At 45.5% G+C, this 20,419-nt stretch overlaps 1 protein-coding gene across 1 annotated transcript in view; it reads left to right on the forward strand.

Moving 5' to 3' along the window:
* Nucleotides 1-20,419, forward strand: part of HORMAD1 (HORMA domain containing 1) — a 974,569-nt gene that overhangs the window by 310,556 nt on the left and 643,594 nt on the right. The window contains exon 10 of the mRNA XM_086947457.1: nt 7-70. Coding sequence (XP_086803583.1) covers nt 7-70 — 64 coding nt within the window. The remainder of the gene's footprint in view (nt 1-6; nt 71-20,419) is intronic.

Consider the following 20,419-nt stretch of genomic DNA (forward strand, 5'->3'; position numbering starts at 1 on the left):
ATTTAGGCCTTTGCATTAAAATTTTGAGAGAAGACAAAAGCTCGCCTGGCTCCACTCAGCTTGTTAAATGGTACGTACTACCCTTTAAATTGGACAAAAGATTGTAATAATTTTCGAGGACAATAATAGTAAATTTTTATTATGGCACAGGCAGAGTGCATATATGTAAAATGTGTAGATGTCGGTTAGTAATATTTATTCCAAAGTATCAGATTGCACAGGCACTGCAATAAATACACTGCTGAATTTGAATTTAGTGATGTAGGTTTTTGATGCATTTACCAATTCTTTGAGTGTCTAGCCCTTTGATTTGTTGATTGTCGTGCCCAATGCTTCATGTACTAGAGCTTGGTGTCTTGAGCAAATGAAGCGTAGAATACTGATCTGCAGGTTGAGATATGATGTGAAGAATGAGAACTGTTTGATATTGCTTTGCTCCTTAAAAATACTTGTTCAATATTTGATCCTTTATTGTGCTTAATCACCCCAAAGGAGCAAGCAGTCATTCAGGTAGTCCTCTATTATGTCTTGAGAGAAAGAGGTGGTTCTTGCTGCTAACACCATAAAACCGTCCGAGTAATATGGTCTGATTTCCCTATGCAAGATGGGGATCCTGCTACTACTTAAAAGAAGCGTACCAACTTAATAGCTGCTGAGACCAATACAGAGGCCTGCCCGGTTTTTGTCAAAGACGATGCCATGCTCTCATGTCAAAATTCTGAAAAAAGTTTCACAGAAAGCAGGAAAATAACAAGCATTTGCAATGCAATAGGTCTCGCAGTTACGAGAGTTTGAGCTATTGACATTGCAAATAACAATGCCTCCTATTTTTTGTTCTCTTTTTAAAAACCTAAATAAAAGGCATTGTTATTAACAATGCCCAAAGCTTAAACTCGAGTAACTGTAGGACCTATTGCATTGCAAATGCTTGTTATTACTCCCAGCACTCGGTAGGAGAAAAGACTGTTGGAATGTTTTCCATGCCTGCTTTCCGATTACTTCACAACTATGCAGTGCCTTTGCACTGCGCAAGGAGGCCTTTTTGAGTATTCCCCAGACCAACCTCGGACCTTACTAATGCCAAGAGTTTGGAAGGGACGCCCGCTCGCCCCTGCTCACTGTCTGCCGAGCTCTGGAAGGGGAAGGCCGCGCCGACAACAGACTGGACTCTTCTTCATTGCATGCTGAAGGTGCAGGAATATTGGGTGGCACCGCCAAACAGAAGACCACCCGGGGAGTGTCTCCATCCTCTTACTAGGTCTATGCCTTTAAAAAGCTAGCATGAGTGGGGCAGACAGTCCCTCGACAGGCTGCAGCTCTGTGTGTGACCCAGTCCAGGTGGTCTTTCAGAGTGAGGCCCTACCGAGAACACAGCCCATGGTCAGGTTGCCTGTCCCACTTGTGTTTTTAATCTGTACACCCCCACCTCCAGGTTCTACAGCTGTACTCCACCCCACTATTGACAGGCGCTTGCTGTGCAGTCAGTGGGTGTGAGGGGGTGAGGGGGAGGCTGGTGTACCATCCTCTGACGTAAGGCTAGACTCCGGGGAGGGGGTAGCAATAAAGGAAGGCGAGGGGCTTTAAAGTTCAGGGAGGCATAGCCTTAAGAAGTAGTAATATGTTTTTAGGGTTCAGTGAAGGACAGCGGTGAGAGGTCATAAGGGGCTGGTAGATTTCAGGGATTGGTAGGGTAAAGAGATACTTAGGGCTTTCAGGGGTAAGAAAAGTGTAGTGTTATGGAGAAGTGGTTTCTTTTAGGGTATAGGCAAGGGTAGCATCAGGGAGTAGTTTAAGGGTTCAGATATTGGATTGGTTAAGGGGCTACTAAGGTACAATTAGATAAAATAAAAATAGCTTTTTAAATTTGTAGGTGTTAATGAGCAGAACATTCTCTCCACAATTTCACCTCGATTATAACATGGTCGCCTACTTTATTAAATACAATCTTATAAACGGATTTGTTCTCGAATCCTGTGTTGTTTAAAGCGCTCCATGAATGTAATGTCTGAATTATCCTTAAGGGGGCTCAGCCCCATCCCCAGCGGCCCACCTGCCTCCTTTGCCCCTTTAACGTGTGGAGGGTGGGCGGGGCTTCCCTGCCCCCTGACAGCGCCTGTGAAGAGTCCTTCTGACAAAGTCTGCTCAGCCCCACCAGGGCACACTTCTGTGGACACTCCCCACCTGCCGCCTAGCTCTCCGGGGTCTCTGCCAACGTGAAGAGGCGGGCGCACCCTTCTGCCAGGGACCCACGGAGCCAGGTAAAGGCAAAGATGTTCAACAATTGTAGGACTGAGAGTGTGATGCGTGAGCGTGGTGAATAGAGTTAGCTGAGAATTTGAGGCAGAGGTCTGTCTACACCGGCTCCCTCCTATCCAGTAACATAGCTCAGCTGGTGGAAGCTCCGGTTGCAACGCTCTGAGTGTAATCTATAGTTTCGGAGCCCAGTGACATTGCTCATTGAACTTAGGGACTTGCGGAAGAGTTTTGTCTGTGAAGTGCAGATCGCGTAAAGTCTGGCAGGACCGTGTAATCTTTTTATGCTTCATAATTTGGTTAAAATGATGAAACGTACAACTGCTGTTAATGGTGTTGCTTTGCCGCAGGAGTGTGACCGCGCAGATACGGAACAGAAAGCGTTTTCCGCGTTGCAGACATACATGGGCTGATTAGCAGAAGCTGCGGCAGCGGCAGCAATAAGAGTGTGCACATCGGTTGGTTCCTGCCCCTCTCCGTCACGCTATGGGCACGGCTTGTTTTCAAGCTATTTCACCCTGCGGTTGCGCTTGTTTCGGCGTGCGCCAGGAGCCCGTACCCACCGTGCTTCGTCAGAGGCTTGCGCTCCTGGGATCGGCGACCGGGGCTGGACACGTAGCCGCTCCCTCGGCGACCGGGGCTGGACACGTAGCCGCTCCCTCCTGCCATGATGCTGGACGGCACGCTGCTTTTGGATCCCCAGCTGCTGCTCGGCTGCTGTTGCTGGTGGGTTCTTTATGTGTGGATGCGCTGCGGCGGCGGCCGGCCGGCTGGAAGACCTGGACACGCTGGCCACAGTGGTGCGAGCCTGGTAAGGGGGGGGGCGTTTGCCTGTATGTCTGTGTGCCTGCGTGTGTGTGTGTGTGCCTGCCTGCCTGCGCGGGCGTGTGTGTGCGTGCCTGTTCACCAACGCGAAAGCGTGCGCGTTCACGCACCCAAATCCAGCAAAATCGGCAACAGAAGCGCGTGGCACCCTCCTGTCCCTAATTCCCCTGAGACGGCTGACTAAAGTTGTCGAACTGGAGCATCCTATCGGATGCAACTCCAGCTCGACCTAAAAAGCAAAGGGTAAAAGTATGATTATGCTAAGTTCATGTGGATTTGACATGGTTGTCGTTTTCATGGGTTCTACTCTCCTGCAATATGCATGTTGGGGTACTGTTATTTGTAGAATTAGGTGAACATGTAAGGATATAAATGTTTCCATTTGTAGTAAATTCCAGTCATTTAGGTAGCATAAATATGAGGAAATAGGGAATTTCAGGTGGCAATTTAAAGTGGGCGCTGCATTCTTGGTATGAAAAATGATGCAGGAGAAGTTCAGGAGTCAGTATAGAATAAATTGAGGCTGGCCAGTTGGGTAGAGTTTAGGTGAAAGAGTAGTTGTGGTTATTTCTGAAGAATAGCAGCTTCAGAATGAAAGGGTGAATTTTAAGTGAGATGTTATGAACAGAATCGAGAGACTGCAAGGAAAACAAAAAACGGAAGACACAGAGAAGCAATAGATGATGCAGAAATAGACCGCCAACAGCACCTTGCCACATGAAGAGGAAACAAAAAAGGCCTTTATTTATTTTGGTCACCAGTCTTTCCAGGAACCTCTTATCAATTTGTGAGTCCATTGGCTAATCTCCCATTTGACCCTTAGAGGATAGCCACCAACTTGAGTTGGGCTGTGCATCAAAGATGCCATATGCTATCTTTCTGCCACAACTGCTTAAGCATGGCACCCCAGAAGCACATCCCAGACCAGGCCTTATCCTCACTCTTAAGACCCCCTCAGTTTTCCAAGGAAGGTGGTGGTAAGCAGCACAAACCAATCGAGAGATCTGGACGAAAGAAGCGGGTTTCCATGTTCAGTCCCCTGACCCATACCCCTTCCAATCAGTAAGATACTGTAGCGGTCTGCAAATCTGTATGCACATGTATCCACAATAGCAAGGTCTTTATACTCCAGGATATCAACCATAATTTCCAGAGGTGAGAGACTGAAGCCCAGAATGAAGAGAAAGGTAGGAGCCTGAGCAAAGACGCACATAACAGGACGGATTTGCAAGTGAGAAGTATGGTCACTGGATCGATGACCTTTTCAACAAACGAGCCAACAAAAAGATGTTTATGCTTCGTATGATACCCAGGCAGATTTAAATACTGGATGGATAGCCAGTTTATTCCAGTATTGGAACTTTCATAGATTACATGCTTGAATCATTCCCCTTCGTCATGATGGGAGTCCCCAGTACTTTAAACAGTATTAGACGTAGTAGTAGTAATAGTAATAATAGTACACTGATAGGTATAAACTAGAAAAGGCCTAGACCTCTCAGTTTATTAATCTATCATAGTCCTTAATAAAAATGTAATCAACGTTTTGCCTTAACCAATCAGCATGAATCACCCTCTAGAACACTCCAGAGCAAAGCTCAGTACCTCAGATTTTCTACCGCACGTTGTACTAGGGAGTCTCCTCTGAGCTCTGCTTAGCTTTCTCATTGGAGGAACATTTCTAAACTTCTTCCCTCAGGAAAGTACTTTCATTTGATTATATATTCATAGACAGATATTTTATCCATCTTGTATATCTATTGGTGGTTACCAAATCTGAATGGATTATGGCTGATAAGGCTTAGAAAGCTGTCTTCACGGAGTGTGCCACTTGTTTGAAGAAGAGATTGTCTATAGAGGACCCTCATAAAGACTGCATTTATTGTCTATATCCATCTCAAAAGGTGTCAGACTGCAAGATAACCCTTAGAGACCGGGAAGGACATCTTCTTATCTGGCTCCAGAAATTGAAAACCAGGTCTGACCCTGTATCAGACTTTGAGAGTGAGCAGTCTATTTCTTCAAAAATGTCTAAAATTTCTTCAAATAAGGGGAGAGAATCTTCACAATCAGATAAAGAGCCTTTCCGAAAATGCGCCAAGAAGTCCTCTCATTAATTTTCCTCTGAGCGCAAAAAAGGTTCTCACAAAATAGAACAGCCATCCAAAGCTGTTTCCAAGCCAAAAACACCACCTACAGAGCTCAAATTAATATTCAGAAAGCCTGCTTCTGACAAACCGTTGGTGAGGTCTCTGTCAGTGAAGAGAAGTGTTTCAGCACTGTCGATGACCAGAGGCTGCACTTCAGGCACATCGACAACTTGTTCTATGGCCCTCTCCTCTTCGACAACATCTTTATTATAGTCAACGCAAGGTCCAATCTCCTCAACCATTACTTTCACATCATCATTTAAGGAGGCGGAGCTCTCGTCAACAAAGCACTCGTCGTTGCCTTTGAAATTGAAGTTGACGATGGCATAATCGTCATCGGAAAAAGTGCAGTCTGCAAAGTCGTCGTCGACAGAGAAGTCGACAAGGTTTCATTGGTCGACGACAGCGCAGTCACTGGCGTCGGCAAAATCTTTGTCATCGAAGTCGTTGTCGTCGACAAAGCCACAGCCAATGACGAGGTCATCTTCGCCGCCGCCGACGCCATCGAAGACGAAGTTGAAGGTAGCGAAAGAGAAGACCTCCTCGTAGACAAAAATTGTGTCATTGAAGATCCATTCACCGGCAAAGACATTTGCAACAGAGATTACTCCAGAACACACCTCACCCAGTAAAATTACACCTCATTTGCCCACTCATCTTTTGGAGGAGGGAGAGTCTGAAGAAGCGGGAGGCCTTTTCGGGGATTCGTATATCTCGTCCAAATTGCACTTTAACATCTTTGGTGCTCATGACAGCTCCTGGCCGTCATGAGTCACAGTAGGTGTGTGCTCATGACGGCCGGGAGCCGTCCGAACGTTGCTGCTCCGCCCACGCCCGATTAATTCCCTTCCTGTGCGGGCGTATTAATCAGTGGGCTGAGTTCTGACAGATCCAGGCCGCCATGAGCACACACCCACGGTGATTTATGACAGCCGGGAGCCGTCATGAGCACCGCAGCGCCACGCCCACCCCTAGACCCCCCCGCACCATAGCAAAATTAACACTGCAGCGAAGGGGTTAGGTGTCAGCCAGATGATGACAAGGATGATGATCAACAGTACTACGGTCAGGCATATTTTGTTCAACCTGAACAACAACACCATCAGTATCAGGAAGATATAGTCACAATGCCCTCTGCGTTACTATCAGATCTGCAGTTCATGTCACAAGATTACCGGAAGTGCTTCCCGCCTTCAGAACCAGCTACTAGAACTCCGCCTCCTCAGGTGGCATCACCAGTACGAGTGAATATTCCTACACTACTTTCTGTACCAAATACTCCGCAATTTGTTCCTCTCCAGGAACAGGCCTCTTCACATGAAGAGGGAGAACGTCATGATACGGCCTCGGAATGGGAATGATTACTAAATGTCCTTGCCTGGCTCACCTACACCTCCTCCGGTAGATTCCCCACCAGAGGATATTGGGGGATTTCACAATTTATTGGAGCGTGCAGCAAAAAGATTTGTTCTAACAACGCCGTCCAAGCAAGCTGACTGTTTCTTATACGATTTTAAAGAGACATTTTGTAAGTCTGTCAGAGCTGTTCCCATAATTGATTATACCTGGGATGAAGGTATTAGGATCATGAAAAACACAACCTAGGTGCCGGCGGTGCTTCCACGTCTTGAGAATACATATAGAACACAGATGATGCCCCAGTCGTCATGCAGGCCGCTCAAAGCTGCTAAAAAAATCCTGAGGCACCTCTTTCTGCAACTCCGGATAAAGAGGGCAGACATCTCGATTCCAGCGGTAAAAGATTCTCAGCAATGTCAGCACTAACAGTGAAGGCAGCAAACTCCTTGGCGATCTTAGGGTGGTATGATCGCCAAATTTGTTCAAACATTGCTTCATATGGTAACCAACTGCTGGAAGAGAAGCAAATAAGATCTTGCATGAAGGGGAGTGAGCATCCAATGAAATAATAGATTTGGCCATGGATGTTGCTGTTACAGGGTTCAGGCAGCTAGCTGGAGCAGCGGTTTTGCAAAGGCAGGGATGGCTCAAAGCCACTCCATTCCGTCCAGAGGTTCAAAATAAGATGTTGGACCCTCCGTATGATGTGGAAGGTTTTTTTGACAGCCATGTGGAGGAGGCCTTAACCATCAAGGCACACGTATCGCTAAGTTATTAGGGATGTTGCAGTTCAAGAAAACTCCTTTTTGAGTATTAATAGTTAGAGGACAGCCTTCTTATAGACAAGGCTGTCAGAAATACCAATACCCTGTCTATTCTTCGGGGTTCCAATCTTACCAACCTTAATTCTAGCAGAGACAACCACCTCGTACATCCTATGTCAGAAAAAATCGAGGACAGACACCTCAGCTGGCAAAGATTCTAGCCGCCGACAATGATATAACACAGGCTCTGAATCCAACTCTTGTTTCCCCACATTCATCTCATTCCCAAACCCATCCCTCCCGCCTGGGAGGCATCATATCCTACTACCTCCACCAATGGCAAACCATTACGACAGGCCAGTAGGCACAACACCTAGTACAATGTGGACACACACTAGAATGTATCCGAAATCCACCTGCAATCCCTCCTCAAGCCTTTCCCCACAGGCATCTCAAAGCTCTTAAACAAGAGGTCAAAAACATGCTTCACAAAGTAGCGATAGAGAAGGTTTCATTGCCTAGCAGGGGCACAGGTTTCTACTCCTGTTTCTTTTTGATCAGAAAGAAGTTAAGGCAGTGGTGACCAATTTTGGACCTTAAGAACCTCAATCTGTATTTGAAAAAGCAATAATTTCAGATGATAACAGGAGGTACTGAAGCTCCTAAACCAGCAAGATAACATCACAACACTAGACCTCTAGGATGCCTATTTCCATATTCCTATTCACCCAAAACACAGAAAATATAGGAGATTTGTGGTAGCGGGACGCAACTACCAATTCAGAGTATTCTCCTTTGGCCTCAGATCTGCGCCCAGGATTTTTACAAAGTGCCTGGCTCCGGGTGCAATGTTTCTCAGTCAACAGCACATCAAGTTTTCCCATATCTGGATGACTGGCTGATCAAGACACCTTGTGTGACAACAGCGAGAACGTCCAGAAGGGCCTGCACAACTATCTTCAAGAGGTTGGGTCTTACTATTAATCGACAAAAATCCAATCATAATCCATCACGAAGGATTGTCTTCCTAGAAGCCCAGTTAGACACGGTTTGCTTAAAAGCCTATCCTACACAGGAACACCAGCAGCGGCTTCTCACTCTGGTAAATGTCATCAAATGAAAAAAAGTCTCCTTCGGTCCGACTTTACAAATCCCTCTTGGGAATGAGCCCTGGAGTGGTGGATAGAGAAAAGCCTTCTGTCAGTAGGGATGTCCCTGCGGCAAGAGGCGACACCATTAGAAATTACAATGTATCCTTCCTTAGAAGGATGGGGAACTTACCTCCAAGAGCTCCAAGTAAGTGGCAAGTGGTATCAGGCTCAGACTCAATCCCACATACATTTTCTGGAACGGATGGCGGTGCATCTGGCACTACAGGCTTTTCTTCCCAGAATATGAGGTTCATCAGTGCTAGTCCATACGGACAATACTACAACAATTCACTATATAAACAAACAGGGCGGCACTAGATCTCAGCATCTTTCCAGGGGAGCACAGAATTTGTGGGAATGGGTCATAAGTCACAGTATCTACCTCCTAGCAGAACATGTTCCGGGACGTCAGAACATGATTGCGGACACACTCAGCAGGCTCACAACATCGTGCCATGAATGGGAGCTGCACGAGCAGAGCATATTCTTACGCTGGGGCACACCAGAATAGGACCTGTTTGCAACTCCCCAGGACTGCAAGTCCCGGTACTATAGTTGGCATCCCTAACAGGGGTCATAGAGGAATACCTTTTCAATTGCATGGTCCGACATCTTTGCTTGCGCTTTTCCCCCCATTCCTCTTCTTCCAAGAGTCCAGAGAATGATGAAGATAGAACCATGGAAACTAATCCTCATGGCTCCAGCGTGGCCAGGTCAAACACTGGTCCACAGAACTGCTGCTTCTGTCACAGGTTCCACACTTCCGACTTCAAGTGGTTCCCAGTCTTCTGCCTATGAACCGGGGCAGATCCTACACCCAAATCCCAGGAACCGACACCTATTGGCATAGCTCCTGAATTCAATGAGTTCCAGCACTTGAACATTTCTGCTGAGTTTCGAGATATCTTGGCCAGAGCCAGGGCAGACAGTACCAACAAGACGTACCGCCTCAAATGGAAGCGTTTCTGCATCTGGTGCCATCAAGCGGGTATACATCCGCTGTCCTCCTCCCCTGAGCAGGTCTTACCTTACCTTTGGCAGCTAGCAAAATCAGGCTTGGCACATAGCTCGATAAAGGGTCACTTAGCGGCAATTACCCATTATAGACAATCACTTTCCACTCCACCTTTGTGGTCTTCTAGAATAAGTAAAGAGTTCCTCAAAGGGCTGTTTCATATTTTTCCCCCCAAAAGACCTCCACCTCCAGCATGGCAGTTTAAAAATTGATGAAACCCCCTTTCGAACCAATTCGCACAGCAGAGATCAAGTTCCTGTCATGGAATTTGGCAATACTTATTGCCTTGACCTCCGCTAGACTGGTCAGTGAAATTCAGGCCTTTGTAATAGAGGAACCCTTCTTGCAATTCAAAACGAACAGAATGCTACTCTGCACAAATCCAAAATTCATACCCAAGATTCCATCTGATTTCCACCTTAATGAGCCTGTGGTACTAAAGAGTTTCTTCCTGAATCCAAAAAACATCCGCAGAGAGGGCTCTTCACTCATTGCATGTCAAGCATTGCCTAAAGTTTTATCTGCATAGGACTCAACCTTTTCGCAAGACTTCCCAATTATTTGCTGTAATACAGTGTGCCAAGGAAAGCTTTCCCGCTCTCCAATCAGAGTATTTCTAGATGGATCGTAAGTGCCATAAAATGTTGTCATCTCAAAGCAGGCAAACCTCTGTTTTCCCGAGTCCGAACTCATTCCACGAGATCTGTTTTGTTTGCGGGAGTGTCACTTCCTGAGATTTGTCGTGCAGCAATGTGGAAGAATAGACACACATTTACCCGGCACTATTGCCTGGACTCTGCAGTCCAAAATGACACAGCGATGGGTCAAACAGTACATAGGCACCTGTTTCATTAAGGTGGGCCACCCCTGTCTACCCCCTGGTTATATCACACTGAAGTGGGATCTACAACCGGGTCCATATTAGGAAACTAAGGAAGCGAATGATAAAATAGACATTTGGCGTCCGGCCATTTTTCACTGGTTTCAGGAATTGTATGACTGAGCTATGGCTGTCTTCATCATAAAACCCATTACAGGTTCTATTTAAACCTTGTTTCCTTCCATCTGTTTCAGTATTTAAGCATGTCTTAATATCGTATATCAGCAGTAAGGAAGATAATATTCTACTCCAAGGCTTTCACTGTTTTCAGTTCCAACTTTGCCTACACCTCAATCCAGTTTTTTTCCATATGCATGCATAGGACTTGAATTTTGATCAGTGTCCACGTAGCACTCTACAACATTGGTCTTTGTTACAGCTGATCATGCTAAAGCTGGATACCAAGCTGAAGACCCTAAATCTTAATTTTTTGGCTCAGATCTTTTTCACCAACACACTCCGGAAGAGATTCAGAGGATTTTATATGAGGGGGAGTCATTGAAGGCTGTTGCCTTGGAAGAGAAAGAAAAAATCCTCAAGACTTAATTCATTATCCACATCAGTTGATTCAGTCCCCTTCGTTGTTTGACAATCTGCAGCAGCAACAGCAGTTAGAGTCAAAGGTATATGTGTTATCAGAGATGAAGAGCTAAAAAAATATGTGTTATTGAAATAGATCATAGTCCCTGTTGTTCTCAATCCAGCAATCAATGACTCCTTTGTCCTCCACCCCATTGTTTCATTCCAGATTAGGGCTCTATAACCATTTAAAAGAGTAGTAAAACATCTCGGCCAACTGATGGTTGCCAACAATTGTCAAAATGGCTACTCGCTTTCCTTCAAGGCACTTCTATCTTCAATTCCACTGGAGCAGATGTCATAGTATTATCTCTAGACAGTTTCCGCAAGGAAGCAGCATCCCTATTCCACACTACTGGTAGCATAGAAGCACAGGAAGATCTTGCCTTTTATGATGGGGCACTAATTTACTAGTACGCTGAGCTCCCCTTTGGCGTGAAGTGTGCACTTTTCACCTTTCCCAAAAGCATGTCAGTAGTTGCAGCCCACGTTCGTTGCCTAAGAGTTCTTCACTTCTACAACTTGCTTGTAAAGGTACACTGCTTAGAGAAAGCTAAGACAAGATTGATGTTGTGGCGTGGCCTCTTATCAAAGGCTGAGCGGGATTGAACCTTCTGGAAACAGTTGATGAAGGCTGCTGAGCTGCATAGTCTTATTTGGTGGTGTACTCTTGTACAAACAAAGGTTCTCTTGGGATTGCCTGGCCTGTATCAAATGCAACAGGACACAGTAGGTGGTGATAAGTTGACCTCTGAAGGGGACAGTTTTTATCCAACACCCAACTGTGATGCTAAAACAGAGTAGGGGTGAGACTCATCAGGAGGGAACATATGCAATGTGTTAACTCATTGAGAGAAGCAAGATATGCCAACAGTTCATTGTCCGGTAAGAATTTGATTAACTGTATGGTACCCCTTAATTGAACTGGGTGGTTGACAACCAAAGGGCTAACAACCTTATTGTCACGCAAGCACAATACCATGCATTTGTTTTAGAAAAAGCGCTTATTCTGAATATCCATCTTTCTGTGATGTAGTTCATTACGGCTCTCAAGCACGGACCTCTTTTGTGATTTCCAGATTACCACGGAAGAGAAGGACTAGACTCTGAAGTGAATCAGAACGGAGGTGTTAGGCCCTTGTAAGTGTAGTACTAGAGTTTGTCAGAATAAATGAAGGTAAAATTAGTTTTTAATCTAAGTGCAAGAAAGATCACGAGGAAAGAAAGTGCTCTAGTTTCAGAATTGAAATGTGCAGTATCTCTTCTTTTTGCAGGGAGGGCTTTGGGAGCGACTCAGACCGTACATCATCGTCACCAAGTTTTAACATGTTGTTTAAGCTTGATATTATATTTTTGTTTGATTTAGTAACACTAAGTACTTTTACCTGACACCATCAAAGATGAGAACCTCTCCACAGCCAAGAAAGTGTTTCACTGCCCAGTGGGGGAGCCTAGAGATTTGTAGGAAATGTCAGTAAAACGTTTGAACAGCATTTTGGGGCTCACATTCATGTGGTACTAGATAGACAAAACTTCAGTGCACAACAAGGGAGAACTGGAACAGTGGGGATTTGTTTGGTCAACCTAAAATCATGGCCAGAACTCGTGAATTTTGTGTTTTAACTTAGTAAATACAAATATAGGTAATCCAGTATTAAAATAGAACCTTTTACTGAGTGTCTACACTACAGTATGAGTGAAAGAGCTGAGAAAGTAAAACGTTGGAGTTGCAGAAATTGCCAGAGTGAAACTGTTTAGCAGTGATGATACCTTTAAACCGAAAACAGTTGTAACTGAACTACACAAACTTTGGGAGGAAGTAGGTAGAGAGGCTACAGATGTGGTAGTGAGTTGCCAACTTCAAAAAGCCTCAACTACTGTGCTAAAACATCTACATGCAGGAAATCCCGAAAAAGGAGACTATACAAGAGTGTATAATAGCATGGGTAGCAGGGAAGAGTGACAGTGAAATGATGCAGTAACTGGAAGTTGCCCCAGAGGATATGAAGAAGATCGTTTTGTCGATCACACAAGTATGTGGGGTGAAAGAAAATTTTACAAGAAATTTTCAATGTATTGAGTGTAAAATTATGAAGGATAACAGGGAAGTTAATGTACTGGCTGATGTATGGTCCCCCTGTACCCGTATTGGTCATGAAATTTGGGAGTGGGTGTTTAGAGACTGTAGAGTAGTCCTGCAGGAGCGGATATCATTCCTTTTGGATTCGGAAAAAACAGAATCAACCTGTTCAAGTTCTGTTGCTATGAGGATTGCATTCAGAGGCAGAGAGACAACGAGCAAAGTCTGTGTCACGAAGATGAGAGATAACCTCCTTAGTTGGCGATAACATCGGACTCTGGGGAGCATGTTGAATCCGAGACCACGGAGCAGGTTATGGTGGTCACACTACTGATTGAGGCTAAAGACCCTGAAATGTTTGGTGACAAACTTGATCTGCTCAAAGACTTTGAGCACAGAATTCTCTTGAAAAATTAGTGAGTGCCTTGAATTAATGAAATAGATGTAAAAATTGTCAAATCAGGGTCTCCATTAGACCTCATTCTACCTAAAACGGTCTCCATACTATTCAAACAACTAGCCGGCCCCATCTGTTCTATCTTAAACAGCTCAATGAAGGAAGGCACTTTCCCACTAGAATGGAAAGCTGCACATATTCTCCCAATTAGGAAAAATCCCAAAGTCCCCATGGAAGATGTAACCAACTACTGCCCCATCTCTCTGCTTCCCTTGCAAAGCAAACTTTTGGAAAAGCACATCAACAAGCACTGGTCCGAATTTGTTGAATCCTCCAACTATTTGGATTCCTCTCAATCCGGATTCGGACCCAGACATAATATAGAGTCTGCGTTGGTGGCAGTCACTGATAACATTAGATTGCTGTTGGATAATGGTCAAGCTGTCCTTTTGGTGCTGCTTGACCTGTCCGCAGCATTCGATACCATCTCCCACCAGACTCTACTCAGGAGACTGGGGGACATAGGCCTTAAAGGGAATGCCTTGAAGTGGATGGCTAACTTTCTGTCTGTCAGAACTCAGGCCATTAACCTGGGCCCATTTCGCTTGCAGACCACCAAGGTGACCAAGGGAGTACCACAGGGCTCATGTTTGAGCCCTACTTTATTCAACATTTATGTTACTTCCTTGGCGAGATTACTGAGGAAGTTAAGCTTTATTCCTATATCCTACGCTGATGACACCCAACTGCTACTCTCCTTCGACAAAGCCAATTCCAGCATTCAGACCACCTTTTGGGAGGGTATGAAATTCATCGCGGACTGGATGAAAGAGAATTTTCTTCAGCTCAATGCATGTAAGTCAGAGATAATGCTTTTTGGAGAAGCAACAGTAAAGTGGTCCCCTAGCTGATGGCCAGAGGAACTAGGTTCTGCTCTAAGTCCGAAACAGGTGGTAAAAAACCTTGGAGACGGAATAGACCACAAACTTACATTGGGGGAGCATAGCACCTCTACCGCTGGAGCATGCTTCCACAGCCTTAGTCTTCTCAGAAGAGTCTTCCCTTTCTTACCACTTTCCACACTGAAATCCTTGATTCAGGCATTAGTACTAAGTCGTCTGGATTACTGCAACACTTTGCTGATTTCAGCTAATGAAAGCTCCAAAAAACAAATTGCAAATAGTCCAGAACACGGCGGCTCACCTGGTGGCCAATGCCCCCCCCAACCCCCCCCCCCCCTCCTGAACCGCATCTCTCCCCCTTCTTCAAAAACTGGTTACCGGTGCGGAAGAGGATCACATTTAAGATCTGTTGTATTGTTTATGAATCTAGGCCCCAGCTACCTAAACAACAAAGTCATAAGTTATCTGCCTTTCAGGCCCCTCCGTTCTGGAACTAAAGCACTTCTCCAAGTCCCGCTCTTCAAAAAACCCTGTTTGGGCGGCAAGACCTTTTACCACCTAGCCCCACGCTACTGAAATCAACTCCCCATCCACTTACGTCAATGTACAGACTACCTGGCGTTTAGAAAGTTGCTGAATACTACACTGTTCTGATTTATCCCTCCTTGGTTGATTTTGGCAGTCTTAGCGCAGAGATACCCTGATGGGGTGATTCTGACGCTTTATAAATAAATAAATAAAGGTGAGGAGGGTCTCACATCTGATGTTATAACTGTTGAAAGCCAAACTCCTAAAGCTGAACAAGTTGAGGGAGGGGGGGATAACTGAGGAGATAGAGCAATCTGAGTAGCTTGCCCCCACAGTTTTAGGCCCAAAAGATGAAGACTAGAGTATCTAATGTATGTGGCTTCCAAGACATGTACTGGTAAATCTGGAACAACAGACAGTCATTGCCTAATATTGCAGAGGGGATATCAATTTCTAGTGGGGCACCAGTGTGCAGCATAATAGATTTGTCCGCAGTATATCCTCAGGTAATGTTCTGTCTACCAAAATACCATTCAGACTAGTGTATTCTGTGGCATGCTTCCTGCGTATGATGAAGTTATTAGAATGTGTCAAACAGGTAGTATTTTTCAGGGTGACCTACTGTTTGCAGCAAAGAAAGGAAGGTTCATAAGGTACTATTAGAGTTTTGGAAAAACAACTGGTTGTTGTCTGGTAATCACAGGAGAGAAGCATCCATTTGGAGTTGCAACAGTATTGTTCCTGGGATACATAGTCTGGGGAAGGTATATCTCAAACAGATTTGACGCAGTCGATATTGAAAGGATTGGTACTTGAGAATAAGTACCAATTGCGTTCTATACTTGGGGAACTGAATTCTATTGGATGTTTATCAGGAACATTGGGTGCCGATTCCACCCCTTGGGAGCGCTTGTGGAAAAAAGTGAGACAGTTGTATGGACAGATGATTGATGCTTTTTGCTTAGGTAAAGATGTTTCATGAAAGTTGGCATATTTTGGGGCATTTTAAAGTGCATCGCACAATGGTATTTGTAACGGATGTCAATCTAATGGACCTGGATGCTCAGTTATCCTAGGTGGGGAATGGAGAGGAAAGAGCTGTGGTATTCACCTCCCAATTACAAAACAATCCAGAGGCGAGCTATTCAGTATTTGAATTTGAAGCGATAGCATGCACATGGGTAATACAACATTGACGTTTTTTATGGAGTTTACCGGTCTTTTTAGGAGTGATCATAACATTTGTTTTTGTGCACCGTAGTGAGAGAGCAACTCTACTGGAAATTACATTACCAAAACAGTACCTTCCTGTTTGCAAGAATGGTGAGGTTGATTGCCTGTCCTGAATTCCCAAAGCCAGGGGCGAGGATGGTGCTAAAACTTTGTCTGTTACGTAGGTTCATTAAAGTGGTGTGGTGAGATAGAAATTGGAAGTCGTGGAGGCCGTGGATTTGGTGCTGGGGTAGTAAGGTAGTATGTACTTGTTGGTGGGCCCCACCCGAGTGCCCTCTCTGACGCAGAGAAACTGTATTGGATTGTTAGGGATGAATTGTTCCAGGAGGGCAAGTCGATAAGCAGATTCCACCAGAGGAGGCTCATGATACACTTAGGCAGGAAACTGACAAAGGCTAGGGAGCAGCATTGCTGGCCCGACATGGATATGATGGTGGAGGGTGTCCTGAAAGACTGTCTCCTGTGTGCATGCTATGTTATTAGTAAAGATGTGTGGAAGTCTACTTTGTCCACGGTAGAGCTGCCAGCTGAATCTTGGCACAAATTAGGTATGGACACTCTGGACCCTTTTGATGTATTATAACTAGGACTCCCGGTTTTACGGTATTTGTTTTTAACAATTCTGTCTGTATTTATCCATATTTATGTTTTGCCAGTCTTGTCAGTATTTTTCCATATTTATTTTGTGTTCCCTGAATAGATGAAGTTCTAATATGGTATATTTCTACATTTATTTAACTTATAAATATGTGCTCACACTTTCACACCTGTCATGTTTTAGTAAACTAAGCAGCCAAATATAACATAACAATAAACCCAAAGGTAAGTATTGATATTATACTACAAATGGATGTTGACATATGTCGATATTTAATTAAACCTCATTCTGTTTTTAACTCCACATGCCATCTATCTGTTCAGCTATTAGGCCGGAATTAAAGAAAAACAGTATGGAAAGGCTCCCAAAAGAAGCCCAATTTTATTTATTTTTTCAATTTTTTTAAAAAATAAATGCAGACCGGAAGCACATTATTTTCTGTCTGTATTTATCTGTAAAATCAGTAAAAAATGAAAACTGGGAGCCCAAATTATATCGTGGAAAGATATGTCATTTTATTGTGATTTCTGTAACAACCTGTACTGTGTGGAATAGCTGACCTTGCCAGAGAAGGTATACTGACGTTTCTACTGAAAATGAGGTGCAGTTTGGGTCACATGAGATGCGTGAAATCCTCAATAATACAGTAATCACACGGCTTGGCCCTGTATTCTAGCCCAAGTAAATTGATTGGTTGTGTGTATAATAGACTGGTCAAGATTTGTCTGTGATAGGTAGTGCAGCTGATGTGTACAATGAGAAAATAATTTTAGGCCCATAGAACCACACATCTCAGTGTGACTGGGGTATCACCTTTTTAAAGTTTGAGGGGATACTTATGTCGGCCAAAACATTGTGGTTGAAATTCAGTGTGGGGAAATGTGTGTCTTGAGAAATCAAGTGTGAGTCCGAGAATTGGGGAACATCAGGAGAAATTCAAAGAATGATATATCTGTTACATGTGGTCAGGAAGAGAGACTGGTTCACGGGTGTTGAGGTTTTGGAGAAAAAAAACTATCATCATGAAGGAAGGGTCCTCAAGTGTTCGAGGCATGTGGGCTGCTGAATTCATATCTGTGCATAGATCGCCGCCTAGTGTTGGGTCCGGATGATCGCACATTGTTGTCCTGGAAGAGTCTTCGAAGTATCACGAGATAGGTGCCTCCTCCCCTGGACTACAGTGCGCATGGGCATCGACTCCATACTCAGATTGTTTTTTTCCGCCATTGGGTTCGGATGTATATTGGTTCACTTTAGTCCGAATCGATATAAAACTTTCTTATGGCCAAAAGGCCTTTCGTTTTTTCGTCGGTTTAGTCTTGCGTTCGGTGCCCGATTCTTCCAGCTCGGTTCCGAGCCGGATTCCAGAGAGCCGCGTGCTTTCGACGCTGAAGGCCCAGTTGACGCCACAGACCTTATCGGCGGACCATCATGGACTGGAGTCCATTCAAGAGATGTCCCGTGTGCAACTCCAAGTATCCCCACATCGACGTCCACCCGGTGTGCAACAAGTGTCTGTCGCCGGATCATGATGAAGCCAGATGCATGGCTTGTTCACGACTTCGATCCAAGAAGACTCTTATACATCGTCGCGCTGCGCGTCAGGAGGCCCAGCAGACTGCACCGGCACCTGTGAACATATTCGATGCCGGGGATGAGGAGGGAGCTGACCCGGAAGATAGTGAGAACCTGTCGAATCCCGCGTCGGAGGTCGACTACAACTACGACGCGGACGTTGAAATGCTCGAAGCGGAAGAAGTCGTCGACGAGTTAGGAGACGAGGATGGGGCCTTTGGGGCCATGGAAGATAGCTCGAGCGAAGAGCTGACTCAAACTGACATTGGGGCCGAAACGCTTCAAAAGGCTCAGGTCGAGGGATCGCCACTAGGCCTTACCCAAGATCTTCCAGTGGGTTCTACGGCCCCGCCTTCGGGCTCGGCTACGGACATTGCTATTGAGCCGCACCCTGTGAAATCGAAACCGAAAGTGAAGACACTGGTCTCAACGCAAGTGAAAGCACTGGTGCCCCCCTCGAAACCAAAAGTGCGTATTGCTTTGGTCGGATCAAAGCCCTCGGACATGTCGGCACCGACGAAGCAAAAGGGCGTTGTCGATCCGAAGAAACAGCTCAAGGGCGTCGAGACGAAGTCTGGCACGCCGAAGACAAAGGTCAAGGCAGTCGAGCCGAGCAAATCGGCGCCGAAGACGGTCGACACCGACAAAGGGCTCGGTGATCCAAAGGTTCTCGAGACTCCGCGTCGACAAGACAAGGCCAAGAGCGGCCCAACCCACGAGTCCACGCCTAGTGGTGCCTCGAAGGATTCCGTCGACTCGACGCAGCCGTCCGCCGCTTTCTCCAAGCAAGTGGCAGACTCCCAGAAGCGCATCAAGGACAAGGCCTCAAGTGTCGGGCCAAAAGATCCTCCACCTTCGAAGCCTGTCGATAAACCTCAGAAAGCGTCGACGCCCATTCACTTCACGTTGCCTCCGAAAGTGACGCCAAAGGCTTTCACCCCTAGGATGGTCACCAACGTGCCTAAGAAGGTGTCCTCGGTGCCGAAGTCGATGACGGTGGTCCCGGCCTTAAAGCATCGACAATCATCGTTGGAAAACAGCAAGAACCTTTTATCGATGCCGAAACAGGCAGACTTTCCCTTCATAAGCGGAAAATTGCCCCGGAACAGCCAATGGACTCCTATAAAATTCCACTGAAGAAAAAGAAGGATTCCACTTCGACTGCTGTTCTTGTGGAACCGATTTCTCCACATGGCCATGATGTCTCACCCACTTATTCAGATGTGGACGCTGGGGAAGGTGATGATGATGATGAGTACAGCTATCCTGTCTACACTGAGCCAGATGATACCAATGAACGCTGGGCAGCTGGTGCTGACCCAGGTGATCCTCACTCTACCCCAGACACTCAAATGTATGCTGTGAAAACGTCGCCTACAGAGTATTCAGCAGCGTTTAATGCCTTCATTGAAAGGGAAGCTAAAAATCATGACGTCCAGCTCCATGCTGACCCCATTGAAGTGGACTTTCTTTTTGACACCTTTTCTGTTTCAGAGAGGACTGTCAAGACTCTGCCTATGTTGAAGGGTGTCTTGAAGCATGCTGGGGAGATCTTTAAAGAGCCTACGAGAGCCAGGGTGATAAACCCTAGAATTGAGAAGAAGTATAAACCGGCACCTAGTGACCCTACTTACATCAAGGGACAGTTGCCTTTGGACTCTCTTGTTGTTTCTAATGCCCGGAAGAGGGCTAATTCACAAACAACGGGTGATGCTCCTCCCCCAGATAAGGAATCTAAGGTGTTTGAGGCATCAGAGAAAAGGGTGGCAGCTTAAACGGCCAATATCTGGTACATTTCAAATACACAAGCACTTCTAGCAAGGTATGACAGGGCACGCTATGACACACTGGAGACCCTGTTGCAGCACCTGCCAGACGCATACAAAGAGGCAGCTGAGATGCTCATCCAAGAGGGGAAGCTGATATCCAATGCTGCTATTAAATGTGCACTGGACGCGGCTGACACCGCGGCCAGAGCTATCAACACTAGTGTCATGCTGAGACGACATGCCTGGCTCAGAATCTCAGGATTTAAGCCGGAGATACAGACCACCATTCTTAATCAGACAGTAAACCCTGATCATCTATTTGGCCCAGAGGTGGACACCACCTTGGAGAAGATCAAAAAGG

The sequence above is a fragment of the Lissotriton vulgaris genome, chromosome 12, assembly GCF_964263255.1.
Source record: "Lissotriton vulgaris chromosome 12, aLisVul1.2, whole genome shotgun sequence".
Classification (NCBI taxonomy): domain Eukaryota; kingdom Metazoa; phylum Chordata; class Amphibia; order Caudata; family Salamandridae; genus Lissotriton; species Lissotriton vulgaris.